Below are 19,244 nucleotides of genomic sequence, written 5' to 3' on the forward strand. Positions count from 1 at the left end.
TCTAACCCGTGCTGTACCTGCCCTGGGAGTGTTTGATGGGACAGTGTAGAGGGAGCTTTACTCTGTATCTAACCCGTGCTGTACCTGCCCTGGGAGTGTTTGATGGGACAGTGTAGAGGGAGCTTTACTCTGTATCTAACCCGTGCTGTACCTGTCCTGGGAGTGTTTGATGGGGACAGTGTAGAGGGAGCTTTACTCTGTATCTAACCTGTGCTGTACCTGCCCTGGGAGTGTTTGATGGGGACAGTGTAGAGGGAGCTTTACTCTGTATCTAACCTGTGCTGTACCTGCCCTGGGAGTGTTTGATGGGACAGTGTAGAGGGAGCTTTACTCTGTATCTAACCCGTGCTGTACCTGCCCTGGGAGTGTTTGATGGGACAGTGTAGAGGGAGCATTACTCTGTATCTAACCCGTGCTGTACCTGCCCTGGGAGTGTTTGATGGGACAGTGTAGAGGCAGCTTTACTCTATCTAACCCCGTGCTGTACCTGCCCTGGGAGTGTTTGATGGGACAGTGTCAAGGGAGCTTTACTCTGTATCTAACCCGTGCTGTACCTGCCCTGGGAGTGTTTGATGGGACAGTGTAGAGGGAGCTTTACTCTGTATCTAACCCGTGCTGTACCTGCCCTGGGAGTGTTTGATGGGACAGTGTAGAGGCAGCTTTACTCTGTATCTAACCCGTGCTGTACCTGCCCTGGGAGTGTTTGACGGGACAGTGTAGAGGGAGCTTTACTCTGTATCTAACCCGTGCTGTACCTGCCCTGGGAATGTTTGACGGGACAGTGTAGAGGGAGCATTACTCTGTATCTAACCCGTGCTGTACCTGCCCTGGGAGTGTTTGATGGGACAGTGTAGAGGGAATTTACTCTGTATCTAACCCGTGCTGTACCTGCCCTGGGAGTGTTTGACGGGACAGTGTAGAGGGAGCTTTACTCTGTATCTAACCCGTGCTGTACCTGCCCTGGGAGTGTTTGATGGGACAGTGTAGAGGGAGCTTTACTCTGTATCTAACCCGTGCTGTACCTGCCCTGGGAGTGTTTGATGGGACAGTGTAGAGGCAGCTTTACTCTGTATCTAACCCGTGCTGTACCTGCCCTGGGAGTGTTTGACGGGACAGTGTAGAGGGAGCTTTACTCTCTATCTAACCCCTGCTGTACCTGCCCTGGGAGCAGTTTTCGGTTTGAGAACTGTTCCAATTCCTTACTCTGCTGGCCCTCTAACAATAATTATCGCCGCAAATCTTTTGACTACCTGAGGAGGTTGCAAGGATTTTTCGATGCAGACACTTTACGAGCTGGTGTGATTTGGACAGGGCAGATTTCTACTGACGACCTATGGCAGATTTATTTTTAAAATATCAGTCTATTCACTTCTCATTTGATCTTGACCTTGAGCAGAACCTGGGAGTAGGCCAGTTCTTAACTTCAGGCTTTTAACCTGACATTCAAACGCAGCGCCAACGTTGATGTGCGTGGTGTTATTGGGAGGCTGCAAACAAGGACTCAGAGGAAGTGGAGGGCTTCAGCATTTAAAGAGGAAAGGGAGGGTGACCCTCTCGCTGGTTTAACAAACAGGTCCCGACCTCCTCCCCACCACACACACCTTGAAAGCAGAATCCAACATCCAAAGATAATGTGACAGGAAGGTGAGGAGGAGGTGAGAACTCAGTTCCTCGTATCTGACAGCACATGCGGAGGCCATACAGTCCATCGTAACGGTGCTGGCTCTTTAAGAGCTATCACACTCCGCTGCTCTTTCCCCACAGCCCTGCAACATTTTTAAAAATTTCACATTTTAAGTCACGATTTAATCTGCTTCCACCGCCTTTTCAGGCCACGCATTCCAGATCACAACAACTCGCTGCGTTAAACAAATTCTCCTCATCGCCCCCCCTCTGCTTTAGCCAATTATCTTAAATCTGTGGCCTCTGGTTACCGACCCTCCTGCCACTGGAAACAGTTTCTTCCCATCTACTCTGTCAAAACCCCTCAGAATTTTGAACGCCTCTATTAAATCTCTCCTTAGCCTTCTCTGCTCCAAGGAGAACAACCCCAGCTTCTCCAGAATAACTGAAGTCCCTCATCCCTGGTGCCATTCTGGTAAATCTCCTCCGCACCCTCTCCAAGGCCTTGACATCCTTCCTAAAGTGCGGTGCCCAGAATTGGACACAATACTCCAGCTGAGGCCTAACCAGTGATTTATAAAGGGTTTAGCGTAACCTTCCTCAGTGTCTATTCACACATTACTGTGTCAGCCAATGAACTGGAGGTGAGCAGGACTGAAGGCAGGAGTCACAGCAAATAAGTCTATTTGACAGCAGTCTACAGAGTCTAGTTTAAAAGAGTCTCTGCGCACGAGAGCAAAAACAGAACTCACGACGGAAACTGCAGCAACATCTCCCGATAATAGCAGGGTTATTTCTCCAGCACAATGCAGTTGAGCGGAGGATCGTTACAGAAGACAAATGATTGCGTAAAATCAATCCCGGTCACTTACAGCAGTGCGGGATCCAGGCGTGATTGATGGGGTGGGGCGGGAAATCAGCCAATCATCGCCATTCTGGCCAGGAATGGTTGTCACTCTAACTTCCTTGCATCGTTCGGTGTAGTAATTGGACAGCTCTTTCGGTGTTGCACGATAGATTTTTGTCACGGTAAGGGATAAGGCGGGTAAAATGGAGGTTGAGGTACAGATCAGCCATGAACTAACTGAATGGCGGAACAGGCTCGAGGGGCTGAATGGCCTCCTCCCGTTCCCATGCTTTCATCCTTTGAGACGCCACCTGGAATGTTTAGCAATCCCTCGGCTGATGTCGAAACCGTGGCACAAACAAACCAGTAATTTTCCACCGACTTGCAGGCTTTAATCAAAGCTGGAAGGGGGCGGGAGGGAGAGAGAAAACTAAAATCACTATGCAAGACAAGACATCCAATTACCCTCAACAACAAAAGCTTTCTATTCAATAGGCTAGACATCCCATTATTGTGGCAGTTCAAACTGGCTGGTCAAGGAGCTGAATGCTGAAGCTCAACAAAGTAGGTGGTTCAGTGGGCAGCACTCTTGCCATTAGGTCAGAAGGGCGTGAGTTCGATCCCCCCACTCCAGAGACTTGAGCCCATAATCCAGGCCGACTCTCCCAGTGCCAGTGCTGAGGGAGCGCCGCACTGTCGGAGGGGCGGTGCCGAGGGAGCGCCGCACTGTCGGAGGGGCGGTGCCGAGGGAGCGCCGCACTGTCGGAGGGGCGGTGTTTCGGATGAGACGTTAAACTGAGGCTCCATCTGCCCTCTTGGGGACATAAAAGATCCCACAGCCACTATTGGAAGAAGAGCAGGGGGGAGTTCTCCTGGGTCAATATTTATCCCTCAACCAACATCACTGAACCACAGCCAATGAAGTACTTTTCAGGTGTAGTCACCGTTGTAATGTAGGAAACGCTGAGGAAAGGTCATGGACCTGAACCGTTGACTCCGTTTCTCTCTCTCCACAGATGCTGCCTGACCTGCTGAGCGATCCCAGCGTTTTCTGTTTCTATCGCTGAAAGTTGATCTGGGTCATTATCACATTGCTGTTTGTGGGAGCTTGCTGTGCGCAAATTGGCTGCCGCATTTCCTACAGTGACTACACTTCAAAGAAAAAGTACTTCATTGGCTGGGAGGCGCTTTGAGACCTCCTGAAAGATGCCATATAAATGCAAACCTTTCTTTCGTTTTAGATTGCACTGTGGTGAATTATTTTATGTCACCTGTAAGGAACTTAAAAGGGAGGAGCAGTGATTCGAAATCTCTGAAAGGTGCAGAGCACCATCGTCCCACAGCACCACCCCCCCACCCAATTGGAGACAGTTGATCTTGTGAGTTGTAATGGGGGACACCGAAGGTAGGATTCACAGCAAATAAGTCTATTCGACAGCAGTCTACAGAGTCTAGTTTAAAAGAGTCTCTGCGAACGAGAGCAAAAACAGAACTCATGACGGAAACTGCAGCAACTTCTCCCGATAATAGCAGGGTTATTTCTCCAGCACAATGCAGTTGAGTGGAGGATCGTTACATAAGACGAAAGATTGCGTAAAATCAATCCCGGTCACTTACAGCAGTGCGGGATCCAGGCGTGATTGACAGGGTGGGGGCGGGAAATCAGCCGATCATCGCCATTCTGGCCAGGAATGGTTGTCACTCTAACTTCCTTGCATCGTTCGGTGTAGTAATTGGACAGCTCTTTCGGTGTTGCACGATTGTAGGATAGATTTGTGTCACGGTAAGGGATAAGGCGGGTAAAATGGAGGTTGAGGTACAGGCCAGCCATGAACTCACTGAATGGCGGAACAGGCTCGAGGGGCTGAATGGCCTCCTCCCATTCCCATGATTTCATCCTTTCAGACGCCACCTGGAATGTTTAGCAATCCCTCAGCTGATGTCGAAACAGGAGGGGAGGGGAGGGGAGGCTACCGCAGGCTTTGTGGCGTAGACATCCTTGCCCTCCGCCATGTCAGCTGTGGCACAGTGGGCCGCACTGCCGGCTCGGAGACAGCAAGTCATGGGTTCGAATCCCGCTCCAGAAGACTCGAGCGCAGAATCTCGGCCGACACGCCCCAGCGCAGTACTGGGGGAAGCACTGCACGGTTTCCCCAAGTAGTTAAGGGAGAGGGGAGCGAGTGTGAAGATACAGGATTAAATGCGAAAGATTAAGAGCAGCGGGCAAGAGATATTTTCTACACACACACACACACACACACACACACACACACACAGAGAGAGAGCTGTGGAATTCACTCCCAGGGTTCGTGAGTCGAGGCAGAACATTAGTTTGGCTAGGTGGATGAAAGGATAGGGGAACAGGGTGGGTAAATGTGATTGGGGCTATTTGTTCGTGTGGCGGATAACTACCAACAGGAACTGGTTGGGCCTGATATCTCTATGTATTCTATAAATATATTCAAGGAGTTAGATATATTTCTTAAGGCTAAAGGGATCAAGGGATATGGGGAGAAGGCAGGGACCGGGTACTGAATTTGGATGATCAGCCATGATCGCATTGAATGGCGGAGCAGGCTCGAGGGGCCGAATGGCCTACTCCTGCTCCTATCTTCTATGTTTCTATGTACAGGTAGGCTACCTTTTATCCGAACTTCCGAAAACCGAAACCCTCTAAAAACCGAAGGTTTTCTCGTTCAGCATAAATCGTGCGCACGACATGACCAGAGTGGCGCACGACTTACACTGAGCAGAGGGTCAGCGTAAGTCGTGCGCACGACCCCGACCCCCCGCCGATCCCGACCCCCCCCCGCCAAATTTCCCAGTCTTATAAAATACCTTCTGAAATCCGAAATTTTCCAAAAAACAGAAACACGGCTGGTCCCGAGGTTTTCGGATAAAGGATAGTCTACCTGTATTAGTGTGTGTGTGCGCGCGCGTGTCAGGGCTGCAGCACCACAACATTCCAGTTGGTGGCGCAGCTGAGAGACTATAGAGAGTTAATAGCTCGTCAGCACCACTGCATGGAGGTGTAGAGGAACTGCAACTTCATCACTTTAAAACACTTGACAAAATGCCATTTAACTTGTCCACTACTGCAGTGGAGTTGCTGGCATTTAATCAACTTTTTTCTTAAAATCAGTGGGTGGCACTTTCACCAGAATCAGAAGTTTGTAAGTTTAAGTCCCACTTCAGAGACTTGAGCCCATAATCTAGGCTGACGCTCCCGGTGCGAGTACTGAGGGAGCGCCGCACTGTCGGAGGGGCGGTACCGAGGGAGCGCCGCACTGTCGGAGGTGCTGTCGTTTCGTTAAGCCGAGGCCCCGTCTGCCCTCTCGGGTGGATGTAAAAGATCTCACCGCCACTATTGGAAGAAGAGCAGGGAGAGTTCTCCCCGGTGTAGGAGGTGTTGCCTTTTGTAGAAAAGACTTGCATTTCTCCAGCGCCTTTCATGACCTCAGGACGTCCCAAAGCACTTTACAGCCAATGAAGTACTTTTTTTGAAGTGTGGTCACTGTTGTAATGTAGGAAACGCAGCAGCCAATTTGCGCACAGCAAGCTCCCACAAACAGCAATGTGATAATGACCAGATCATCTGTTTTTAGTGATGGTGGTTGAGGGATAAATATTGGCCCCAGGACACCGGGGAGAACTCCCCCTGCTCTTCTTCCAATAGTGGCCGTGGGATCTTTTACGTCCACCCGAGAGAGCAGACGGGGCCTCGGGTTTAAGGTCTCATCCTAAAGACGGCACCTTCGACAGTGCGGTGCTCCCTCAGTACTGCCCCTCCGACAGTGCAGCGCTCCCTCAGTACTGCCCCTCCGACAGTGCAGCGCTCCCTCAGTACCGCCCCTCCGACAGTGCGGAGCTCCCTCAGTACCGCCCCTCCGACAGTGCGGCGCTCCCTCAGTACCGCGCTCCCTCAGTACCGCCCCTCCGACAGTGCGGCGCTCCCTCAGTACCGCCCCTCCGACAGTGCAGCACTCCCTCAGTACCGCCCCTCCGACAGTGCGGAGCTCCCTCAGTACCGCCCCTCCGACAGTGCGGCACTCCCTCAGTACTGCCCCTCCGACAGTGCAGCACTCCCTCAGTACCGCCCCTCCGACAGTGCGGCACTCCCTCAGTACTGCCCCTCCGACAGTGCGGAGCTCCCTCAGTACCGCCCCTCCGACAGTGCGGCACTCCCTCAGTACTGCCCCTCCGACAGTGCAGCACTCCCTCAGTACCGCCCCTCCGACAGTGCGGTGTTCCCTCAGTACGGCCCCCCGACAGTGCGGCAATGGGGAAACCAAGGTGATGGGCAGCGTGCAGGTAGTCACTGACAGTCTGCTTAAACCTAAATCTGTGGGTGCTTCGACAAAGGGTTATAATTTCTGTAACTCACTGGTTTGATCCCCACTTTACCTTCAATCTGAGTCTCAATGATGGCGTCAGGGGGAGCGAATGTGACACACCTACCCTATCCCCATTACACCCCCACCACCATCCCCACCCAGGAAGATTGGCAGGAATAGCTACTTCAATAGAACAGGAAAAAACACGTGCATTTCTATAGCGCCTTTCACAACCTCAGGATGTCCCAAAGCTCTTTACAGCCAATGAAATACAACGGCCTCGCCCCCCCCTCCCTATCTCTGTCACCTCCTCCAGCCCTACGACCCTCCACGATCTCTGCGCTCCTCCAATTCTGGCCTCTCGCACATCCCCCGATTTCCATCGCTCCACCATTGGCGGCCGTGCCTTCAGCCGCCTGGGCCCCGAGCTCTGGAATTCCCTCCCTAAACCTCTCCGCATCTCTCTCCTCCTTTAAGACGCTCCTTAAAACCGACCTCTTTGACCAAGCTTTTGGTCACCTGCCCCAGTATCTCCTTATGTGGCTCGGAGTCAAATTTTGTCTGATTTACGGTGCCGTGAACATTTTACTGCATTAAAGGCGCTATATAAATGCAGGTGGTTGTTGAGCTAGGTTGAGCGGGGGAAGATCCCAGGTTTGATTCCGCGCCCGTTACCAGAGTTGACCGATCCAAGCCGGGGTGTGTGTGGGGGCGGCTACAACTGACCTCAAGGCAACTCCCGGGGATCGAGTCTAATAACAGTCGGCACCCTGCGGGGGCAGAAGATATCTCCGAATTGGGAGCCGCAACCTTCGCAAAACAGGATCCAGCAAAAAATAAAAAAATTAAAATCGCCCCTCTGGCCAAGAGTTGGCGAAATTTTTGTTAAACTAGTTTAAATTTATTTTACAGTCTCATTGATTACATACTGTACCGAAAAGGAAAAAAAAAATAACTTCCGTCTGAATCGTCAACTTAACAAATTACTAACATCAAACTCTTTTAAAGTTCCAGCGATCAGCAGATCCCTGGTCAAAATGGGCAGGCTTTGTTAACAAGGCTCCATTTTAAATTCTCTGTTTCTCCGCCCGCTTATGAGGTCACAGAGGAGCCCCAGCCTAGCGCCTTGTAGAATCTGTTGGATGCTGTTGTTAATCGGAATGTTTCATGCGAGGAAAAACAGAGGGGGGGGCGGGGGGTGGGGGAGTAAAATGTTTTAAAGGCCCTCCCTCCACTATCAGATGGCAAGGTACCCCTCCCTCCGCTATCAGATGGCAAGGTACTCCCTACCCAGTCCGTGCCGACTGTGCGGACCCCAGAGCTGGAGGCCACGATAAGCCTGGGCAGAGAAACGTTGGGGGGGGGGGGGGGTGGTGGGAGGATAAATTATCCAGGGTTTCCCCACCACCAGCCACAAACTCCTGATCGGAATCCGACAACCCCAAAACCCCCTTTACATCTCACATTAGGACAGGATCAGACTGGGCCGTGATTCCTCCCCCCAGTCGAATAGCCCCTCCCACCCACAGCTCCTCTCGGGAGAGGTTTGTAAATGAGAAACGCGTTTGATCTCAGAGTGGCTTAACTTTGAAAAGCCACTCGAGATCGGTTGAGGTGTCACAGAGCAGGAGACAGGCCCACCAACACCAGAAGTGTATTGAAATCAAACACTGGGAAGGAAAGAGGCTAGGGAGGGAGAGAAGAGGGGGGGGGGGGGGCGAGGGAACGGGGGAAAGGGAGTCTGTGTATCTCCGGATTGCTCTGTACAAGAGGCCAAGTGGCCACTAAGCACCTCAAAGCTAAGCGAGAGATGTCTCTCAGTGGGCCTACGATTCCGCCGCCGGTATGTGGGAGCCGGACTCGGCCGTGGGGACAGCCGGCCCACCAACTAGCCTGGCGCCAGTGCGAGAGCAGGCGAGGGAGTGGGGATGGCCCGCCGTCCCCGGATTGACCCGTACAGGGGCTGTTTGGGGGGCGGTGGGAGATGGCGATACCCGATCTCCGTTTCCCTCACCTGGGGTTGGAAGTGGGGGGGGGGGGGGGTTCCGATTCCCCTTCAATCAGTGCCGAATTAGCGCCAGCTCTGCTGAGGAAGTGTCAACTGCCCTCAAGTGACCCCTGGGGTAGGGGGAATTTAAAAAAAAAAATCAGCCAGAACTCTCGCTCGCAGGGAGAGAAAAAAAGTCGTCGTCATCAGGGAAACCAAAAAAGGAAAAAATCCCGATGGGTGTCAGATCCTGAACGAGCGGGTGAGGGAAGCCTGGACCTCGAGCACCACATCAACCGTCGATTTATTGGCAAAGTTTTAAGTCTGCTCTCTCCCTCCCCCACCCACCCACCCCCTCAACAGTGGAGCCGCCCAATGACGATGCCGTAGGTGGCCTCCCATTAGCTGAAAGTCGACGACATCATAAAGCGGAAGAGTCTATGGAGAACAATTGGGGGGGGGGGGGGGGGGAGAGCGCAACTTAAAATAAAATGGACCTCAACTCAGGGTTTCAACACTTAAAAAAAAAAAAACTGGATTTAAAAGAAATCGTGCCTCGCAAACGGTAACGATTAGCATAAGGCATTAGGTTAGGATTTGCTTTTTAAGTGTAAGAGTTCAACAATTATCTCCTCCCTCCCTCATGAGCCTTGCTGCCTGGGGAGGCGGGGGGGGGGGGGGAAAAAGGGCCCAATTTACCGCGGTGGCAGTACTGGATTCTCGCCACGAGGGGGCGGCGTGGCGCTGGGTGAACACCGGCGCCACCTCGTGGCCGGAACAAAGTGCTGCGGCGGCAGCGCCTTCGTTAACCGCAACCGCCACCGGCCTTGCGTTTTAACCGCGGAACAGTCGGCAAGGGAATGCAAGCAGCTTAACCGCGCCTGCGTGGCTCGTCGGGCAGATGCACAACTATGCTCCCCACCCCCCAGCGTTAATCTCAGTTTAGGTAGCAATGGGGGTGCACCAATGGCCTCAGCGCCTCTAGCCTAGAAAAGTTGGGGGAAAGTGGGGCAGAGAATGACTCCCAATTGCCGTCAAGTGATTCTCCCACCCTGCCACCGAGGGCTACCAGCACCCATGATACTGCACCCCAGGGGGCAATGCCTTACGGGGAGAAGAGGAGAAATGGAATGATACATCTAATAGAGAGGGACGGGAGTGAAGGACTGCAGGTTAGGTTCATGTACTAATTAGACACCCCCCCCCACCCCCCATCAACCAGTGAAAATTTCCATCCAATCAAACGGTGTTGGCCGTTTACTTAGTAAAAGCCGCCATGACGGCCCAGATCATCTCGTTGGCATTCGGTTTGGCGCACTCCACGTCCGGGTTGAGGTCCAGCAGCTCCCGCGAGCGGCTGGTGGCCAGCTCGTACTGCTCGTCCAGGAGCGGGACGAAAGCGTTCTCCAGGACGTCGGCGCTGTGGGCCAGTAGGACCAGGGCCAGCAGCCGCTTGTCCATGCGCTGGGGCTCCTTGGCCCAGCGGTCCAGGAAGGCGTCCTGCAGCTTCTTGATCAGCCGCTGCTTCAGCGTGTCGTTGGTGACCGGGTGGGTGGTCATGTCGAAGAGCAGGAAGTTCTGCTTCTCGGTGGTCAGGACCCCCTTCTCCACTAGGCTCTTGGCCAGCCGCTCGCGCACGTTGCGGATCTGGTAGTTCAGCTTCAGCGGGTTCCACGTCTCGCCTGGTTTTAGGGGGTTGGGGGTGAGGGGGAAAAAGAAAAAGTGTGAAATGAACGTCAGAAATAGGAGCAGGAGGCCGCAGATGCAGTATAGTGTGGATAAATGCGAGGTTATCCACTTCGGTGGCAAAAACAGGAAGGCAGATTATTATCTGAATGGCAATAGATTGGGAGAAGGGGAAGTGCAACGAGACCTGGGTGTCCTTGTGCACCAGTCGCTGAAGGTAAGCATGCAGGTGCAGATAATAATCTGCCTTCCCGTTTTTGCCACCAAAGTGGATAACCTCACATTTATCCACATTATACTGCATCTGCCATACTTCTGCCCAATCACCCAACCTGTCCAAATCATCCTGGAGTTTCTCGGTATCTCCCACCCAGCTTTGTATCGTCTGCAAATTTGGAGATGTTACATCTAGTTCCCTCATCTAGACCATTAATATATCTTATGAATAGCTGGGGTCCTAGCACCGATCCCTGCGGTACCCCACTAGTCACTGCCTGCCACTCGGAAAAAGACCCGTTTATTCCAACTCTTTGCTTCCTGTCTGCCAGCCAGTTCTCTATCCAAGTCAATACCTTACCCCCAATCCCATGTGCTTTAACTTTACACGCTAGTCTCTTATGCGGGACCTTATTGAAAGCCTTCTGAAAGTTCAAATACACCACATCCACTGGTTCTTCCTTATCTATTCTACCAGTTACATCCTCAAAAAATTCCAGTAGATTAGTCAAGCACGATTTACCTTTTGTAAATCCATGTTGACTTTTTCCGATCCTGTCACTGTTTTCCAAGTGCTCAGTTATTACATCTTTTATAATGGACTCTAGCATTTTCCCCACTACCGATGTCAGGCTTACCGGTCTGTAATTCCCCGTTTTCTCTCTACCACCTTTTTTAAATAGTGTGGTAACATTAGCTACCCTCCAATCCATGGGTACTGTTCCAGAGTCTATCGAATTTTGGAAGATGACCAGCAATGCATCTACTATTTCTAGGGCCACTTCCTTAAGTACCCTGGGATGTAGATTATCAGGCCCTGGGGATTTATCGGCCTTCAATCCCGTCAATTTCCCCAACACCATTTCCCTACAAATACTGATTTCATTCAGTTCCTCCCATTCATCAGACCCTATGTTCCCCGGCATCTCTGGGAGGTTATTTGTGTCCTCCTTTGTGAAGACAGAACCAAAGTATGAATTTAGTTGGTCTGCCATTTCTTTGTTCCCCATTATAAATTCCCCCGATTCTGACTGCAAGGGACCTACGCTTGACTTCACCAATCTTTTTCTCTTCACATATCTATAGAAGCTTTTACAGTCAGTTTTTATGTTCCCTGCAAGCTTACTCTCATACTCTATTTTCCCCCTCTTAATTAATCCCTTTGTCCTCCTTTGCTGAATCCTAAACTGCTCCCAATCCTCAGGTTTGCTGCTTTTTCTGGCCAATTTATACGTCCTCTCCTTGGATCTTATGCTATCCTTAATTTCCCTTGTTAGCATAATTTAGGACTGAGATGAGGAGGAATTTCTTCACCCAGAGAGTGGTGAACCAGTGTAATTCTCTACCACAGAAGGCAGTTGAGGCCAACTTATTAGATATATTCAAGAAGGAGTTAGATATATTTCTTAAGGCTAAAGGGATCAAGGGATATGGGGAGAAGGCAGGGACAGGGCACTGAATTTGGATGATCAGCCATGATCTCATTGAATGGCGGAGCAGGCTCGAGGGGCCGAATGGCCGACTCCTGCTCCTATCTTCTATGTTTCTATGTTTCCCGCCCAATCTCCATATCCCTCGATTCCCCTAGAGTCCAAAAACCTATCGATCTCAGTCTTGAATATACTCAATGACTGAGCCTCCACAGCCCTCTGGGGCAGAGAATTCCAAAGATTCACCGCCCTCTGAGTGAAGAAATTCCTCCTCATCTCAGTCCTCAATGGCCGACCCCTTATCCTGAGACTGTGACCCCTGGTTCTAGACTCTCCAGCCAGGGGGAAACAGCCTCTCAGCATCTACCCTGTCAATCCTGTTGTGTATGTAATATGTGTGCTACTTGAACCTATGGACAGGACTGCACTACTTGTAGGGCGTAGTGATACGCAGTACCACTCCTGGCCATAGGGGTATAAATAGTACTGTGGGTGCTGATCTCCCCTCAGTTCCCGCCTGTGGGCATGAAGTAAAGACCTACGTGCAGTCCCTACCTCCAACCAGTAAAGACCTGTTTGAGTTATACGTTTAAGTCTTTGTGTTAATTGTTCAATACAATACACATACTTAACACTGGCGACGAGTCGGTTCGAACCCTGCGGCAGTTATTCCACGGCGGCTTCGTCCAAAGACAGGACGTTGAAGAGAGGTTTCAATCCTCAACACCCCACTCAAAACTGAAGGGCAGCAGAAATCCTGACAGCTTCCAGCGACTGGAAGCGACAGGCATTAGGACCCTGAAGCCTCCATAACCTCGTGGGTAAGCCAGAGCCCGGGAGGGAGCGAGCAAGAGCCGCGCGAGCGGGTGAGCCAGAGGCCGGGAGCCGCTTCAAGTGCGAGGCGCAGCGCGGGCCAGCGATCGGGACCAAAGATAAGGGCCGCACTCGGACTGAAAGGCGCGGCGGCTGCAGAAGCTCAAGGTGCGAGAGCCGCTTCGGTCGGGAGCCACTTCACGATCCAGCGATCGCATCCGCTGATAAGGGCCGCACTCGGGGGCTGAAGGGAGACGGCGTCGGGGGACGGGTGAAGACCGCCAAGCGCGGGAAAACCGCCATTTTGTGGGCGGAGGACGACGGCAAGAGCGGGAAGCCGCCATCTTTGATAACAAGTAAAGAAAAGAAAATCTGAGAAATTGCAAATCTACAATGCCTAAACACGGGAATATTAGCACCTTTGATAGTGATCTCGAAGATTGGGCCATATATGTTGAAAGAGTAAAAAATTATTGTAAGGCCAATAAAATTCGTGACCAAGATAAAGCTCTAACATTATTAAATTTAATGGGTGCGAAGACATACGGGCAATTGAAACACCTGTTATCACCAGATGAACCGGCGGATAAGACGTTCGATGAGATTGTTACTGTCCTGAAAGATCATCTAAACCCCACGCCGCTGATGCTAGCGGAACGATTTAAATTTTACGACAGAAGGCAGCTACAGCATGAAAGCAATGCTGAATATTTGCTGGAATTGCGTAAATTAGCGAAATATTGCCAGTTTGGAACGGGACTGACAGATGCACTACGAGACAAATTTGTGTGTGGTTTATTTAAACAGGATACACAAAAGCGACTGCTCGAGGAGAATGAGCTGACGCTTGAGAAGGCGGTCACTATGGCAGCAGCACACGAAGCCGCAGCGAGAGGCACGGCAGTAATGCAGCTACGGTCACCGGAGCTCAGTGCACACAAATTGGGTGTGAGTTCTGGCAAATGTTATCGTTGTGGAAAGACAACGCATGATCAGAACCAGTGTTGGTTTAAAAACCAAGAATGTAGAACTTGTGGTAGGCTTGGACATATAGCTAGAGTATGCAGGTCAGGGAAGAAGACCAGCAACAAGAAGTCACCGCAAGGAAAATACGCAAAGGTACACAAGGTGACCGAACAGGAGTCCGATTCAGACGCTAGCAGTAATGAACTGGCTAGCTTAAGCTGTAATGAACTGGCTAGCTTAAGAGTACTCAACGCTGGTAAGGGTGCAGACCTCCAGACAATTTGGGTCACTCTTCAGATAGAAGGAGTCCAAGTAAAACTGGAATTGGACACTGGATCGGCATTGACGGTCATAAATAAGAAAGATTACGGAAAGTTATTCCAACATATTCCCCTACAGGATACGGGGATTATATTGAAAACATACACGGGGCAAAGAGTGTACCCCATCGGGAAAATAGAGGTTGCAGTGGTCCACAAGGGCGAAGACAGTCAAATAATGGACTTATATGTGATATCTGAAGGAGGTCCTCCACTACTAGGACGGGAGTGGATTAGGAAAATGAATATGGACTGGCATTTCCTACAAACAATAACGAGTGAGAACTCGGTGAAGATAGTCGGCCCAGACTCTGGAACGGATGATGGTAAGCCCAACTCAGGTGCAAAAGACAAAGTTTCAGCACAGAATTCCACTGAGCAACAACAACATAGTTTAACTGTGGATTCTGAGTCTGGCAAGTCTACTGATGTGCCCATTTCTGAGGGACACCGGGCTCGAACTCAACTCCATTTCAAACTACAACAGCAATTAGAACAAATGCTTCGCCGTTTTGAGCAAGAGTTGAATGCAGCGAAAGAGTTCTTTGATATAGAGTTGGAGAATCTGGAAAGACAACAGAAGCAGCTGATGGAGAAAATGGAGCAGGAGCACACAAAACGTCTGATGTCAGAGGAGTTAACGGTCAGCCAACTCCTGCATATGCTGAAGGACAGGACTCTGAAATGGGAAAAACTTGAACATGAACTTCAATATTCAAACGAAAGGGGTTCGGAGCTCTCAAAGGTTATTGGAAGAGCTGAGGTGGCAACACAGACTGAGATGACTGCAACAGAGCAGCCCTTGGATGCCAAAAGTACGCTGACTCACGTCAACGTAGAACAACAGACCACTGAAACAGCTGCTCCGGTAGAGGGATTGCATAGTCCGATCAATCAATCTCCAAAGGAAGTTGAAGTATTAAAATCACAAATGAGGTCATTAGTAAACGACTTGCTGAAAGCCCAGAAAAAGCTGGATGCAGAGGTACACATGAAGAAGTCTCTTCAGGAAAGATGTCTGGATTTGGAACAAGAGCTGGCTAACGTCCAGCTGGGTATGGAGGAAATAGACGACCCTCTCACTGGTCTAGCTCAGGACGACACCGAATATTACCATGACCTGGTGGACGACACCGAATATTACGATGTCCTGTCCTGCCCAGCTTGTAACTTCGACTCCCAAAGTGCAGAAATCATGGAGGAGCACCAAAAGTCTACGGAACATCGGGAGAAGCTGGCTCTACGACGGAAACAGGAGGAAGAGAAGGAGGAACTGCGCATGCAGCTGGCAGCTGTGGCAGCTGACAATGGAGCCCAGAGAGTCTCCAAGAAGCAGAAAAGGAAAAGTCGAAACAGAAGATGACCCATCTGAACCATTATTACCTCTACCAGATCACACACGTGGTCCCTCCGAACGGAGCCAATTCAGTTCGGAAGTTCAAACTGTTAAATCCATGGAAGGACTATTGAATGAGTCACTCCAGCAACGTGAACCGACTACACCACAGAGATTGAATCTGTGAACTGTTTCCCGCAGAGACTGAATCTGTGATCTGTTTTGACATGAAGTTATCTATGTATCTATGTTATTCTGTTATGTAAACCTGAAGTTATATATGTATATATGTTATTACGTTATGTTAAATGGGGAGATGACTGTAAAGCTAAGAAGGGAGGAATGTTGTGTATGTAATATGTGTGCTACTTGAACCTATGGACAGGACTGCACTACTTGTAGGGCGTAGTGATACGCAGTACCACTCCTGGCCATAGGGGTATAAATAGTACTGTGGGTACTGATCTCCCCTCAGTTCCCGCCTGTGGGCATGAAGTAAAGACCTACGTGCAGTCCCTACCTCCAACCAGTAAAGGCCTGTTTGAGTTATACGTTTAAGTCTTTGTGTTAATTGTTCAATACAATACACATACTTAACAAATCCCCCTCAGAATCTTGTATGTTTCAATGAGATCACCTCTCATTCTTCTAAACTCCAGAAAGTATCGGCCCAATCTACACAATCTCTCCTCATAGGACAACCCGCTCATCCCAGGGATCAATCGCACTCCACTCTAAGGCAAGTACTCTAACCCCTTGCAATAAAGGCGAACATACCATTTGCCTTCCTAATTGCTTGCTGTACATACATGTTAACTTTCTGTGATTTGTGTACAAGGCCCGCCAAATCCTCCTGAAAACACTAGTTCGGCCCCAGCTGGAGTACAGTGTCCATTTCTGGGCATCGCACTTTTAGGAAGGACATGAAGGGCTTTGGAGAGGGTGCAGAGGAGATTTACCAGAACGGTTCCAGGGATGAGGGATTACAGTGACGTGCAGAGACTGGAGAAGCCGGGGGTGGTTCTCCTTGGAGCAGAGAAGGTCGAGAGGAGATTTGATAGAGGTGTTCAAAATCATGAGGGGTTTAGACAGAGTAAATAAGGAGAAGCTGTTTCCAATCGCTGAAGGATCGGTAACCAGAGGCGACATGAGGAAAACCTTTTTTACGCAGCGAGTGGTCAGGATTTGGAACGCGCTGCCTGATAGGGCGGCGGAGGCAGATTCAACACCAGCCTTCCAAAGGGAATTGGATAAATACTGGAAGGGGAAAAAATTACAGGGCTATGGGGAAAGAGCAGGGGAGTGGGACTGACTGGACAGCTCTTCGATAGTTATCCCTCAACCAACATCATTAAAACAGATCAACAGGTCCTGTGGGAGCGAGTTCCACATTCTCACCACTCTCTGGGTAAAGAAGTTTCTCCTCAATTCCCCATTGGATTTATTAGTGACTCTCTTATATTGACGGCCCCCTAGTTCTGGTCTCCCCCACAAGTGGAAACATCTTCTCTACGTCGACCCTATCGAACCCCCTTCATAATCTTAAATTAGGCTGGAGTTTAGAAGAATGAGAGGGGATCTCATTGAAACTTATAAAATTCTAACAGGACTAGACAGACTAGATGCAGGAAGGATGTTCCCGATGGTCGGGGAGTCCAGAACCAGGGGTCACAGTCTAAGGATAAGGGGTAAGCCATTTAGGACAGAGATGAGGAGGAATTTCTTCACCCAGAGAGTGGTGAACCTGTGGAATTCTCTACCACAGAAGGCAGTAGAGGCCAATTCATTAAATATATTCAAGAAGGAGTTGGATATATTTCTTAAGGCTAAAGGGATCAAGGGATATGGGGAGAAAGCAGGGACCGGGTACTGAATTTGGATGATCAGCCATGATCTCATTGAATGGCGGAGCAGGCTCGAGGGGCCGAATGGCCTACTCCTGCTCCTATCTTCTATGTTTCTATGTAAAGACCTCGATCAGGTCACCCCTCAGCCTTCTCTTTTCTAGAGAAAAGAGCCCCAGCCTGTTCAATCTTTCCTGATTGTTGTAACCTTGTGAAACTTTGTTGTAACCTCTCAGTTCTGGTATCATCCTTGTGAAACTTTTTGCACCTTCTCCAGTGCCTCTATATCCTTTTTGTAATATGGAGACCAGAACTGTGCCCAGTGCTCCAAGTGTGGTCTACCCAAGGTATATGGAGACCAGAACTGTGCCCAGTGCTCCAAGTGTGGTCTACCCAAGGTATATGGAGACCAGAACTGTGCACAGTGCTCCAGGTGTAGTCTACCCAAGGTATATGGAGACCAGAACTGTGCACAGTGCTCCAAGTGTGGTTTACCCAAGGTATATGGAGATCAGAACTGTGCACAGTGCTCCAAGTGTGGTCTACCCAAGGTATATGGAGACCAGAACTGTGCACAGTGCTCCAAGTGTGGTCTACCCAAGGTATATGGAGACCAGAACTGTGCACAGTGCTCCAAGTGTGGTTTACCCAAAGTATATGGAGACCAGAACTGTGCACAGTGCTCCAAGTGTGGTCTGCCCAAGGTATATGGAGACCAGAACTGTGCACAGTGCTCCAAGTGTGGTCTACCCAAGGTATATGGAGACCAGAACTGTGCACAGTGCTCCAAGTGTGGTTTACCCAAAGTATATGGAGACCAGAACTGTGCACAGTGCTCCAAGTGTGGTCTGCCCAAGGTACAGTATATGGAGACCAGAGCTGTGCACAGTGCTCCAAGTGTGGTTTACCCAAAGTATATGGAGACCAGAACTGTGCACAGTGCTCCAAATGTGGTCTACCCAAGGTATATGGAGACCAGAGCTGTGCACAGTGCTCCAAGTGTGGTCTACCCAAGGTATATGGAGACCAGAACTGTGCACAGTGCTCCAAGTGTGGTTTACCCAAGGTATATGGAGACCAGAACTGTGCACAGTGCTCCAAGTGTGGTTTACCCAAAGTATATGGAGACCAGAACTGTGCACAGTGCTCCAAATGTGGTCTGCCCAAGGTATATGGAGACCAGAACTGTGCACAGTGCTCCAAGTGTGGTCTACCCAAGGTATATGGAGACCAGAACTGTGCACAGTGCTCCAAGTGTGGTTTACCCAAAGTATATGGAGACCAGAACTGTGCACAGTGCTCCAAATGTGGTCTACCCAAGGTATATGGAGACCAGAGCTGTGCACAGTGCTCCAAGTATGGTCTGCCCAAGGTATATGGAGACCAGAGCTGCGCACAGTGCTCCAAATGTGGTCTACCCAAGGTATATGGAGACCAGAGCTGTGCACAGTGCTCCAAGTGTGGTCTACCCAAGGTATATGGAGACCAGAACTGTGCACAGTGCTCCAAGTGTGGTCTACCCAGACCAGAGCTGTGCACAGTACTCATAATGTGAAGCTGCTTCCTTACACAAGATCAACTTGCATTTATATAGCGCCTTTAACGTAGTAAAATGTCCCAAGGCACTTCACAGGAGCGTTATCACACAAAAGTTGACACTGAGCTACATAAGGAGATATTAGGACAGGGGTCACAGAGGTCGGATTTAAGGAGCGTCTTAAAGGAGGAGAGAGAGAGGCGGAGAGGTTTAGGGAGGGAATTCCAGAGCTCGGGGCCCAGGCGGCTGAAGGCACGGCCGCCAATGGTGGAGCGATGGAAATCGGGGGACGGACAAGAGGCCAC

The 19,244-nt window shown here is 50.3% G+C and overlaps 1 protein-coding gene across 2 annotated transcripts in view; it reads right to left on the bottom strand.

Moving 5' to 3' along the window:
* Window positions 1-1,089: 1,089 nt before the first annotated feature.
* LOC147086560 (Golgi phosphoprotein 3-like) overlaps window positions 1,090-19,244 on the bottom strand; it is a 46,194-nt gene continuing 28,039 nt past the window's right edge. The window contains exons 4-5 of one of the 2 annotated variants that reach the window (XM_085978680.1): window positions 10,053-10,473; window positions 1,090-2,871 (exon numbers count right to left, since the gene is read on the bottom strand). In XM_085978680.1, the coding sequence (XP_085834806.1) occupies window positions 2,862-2,871; window positions 10,053-10,473 (431 nt within the window). In that variant the 3' untranslated portion in view covers window positions 1,090-2,861. Of the gene's footprint in view, window positions 2,872-8,493; window positions 10,474-19,244 lie in introns of those variants that run through there. The other variant, XM_085978681.1, reaches the window with a different exon arrangement.

The sequence above is a fragment of the Somniosus microcephalus genome, unplaced genomic scaffold, assembly GCF_052327205.1.
Source record: "Somniosus microcephalus isolate GS21.2 unplaced genomic scaffold, FLI_Smic_1.0 unresolved_chr7, whole genome shotgun sequence".
Classification (NCBI taxonomy): Eukaryota; Metazoa; Chordata; class Chondrichthyes; order Squaliformes; family Somniosidae; genus Somniosus; species Somniosus microcephalus.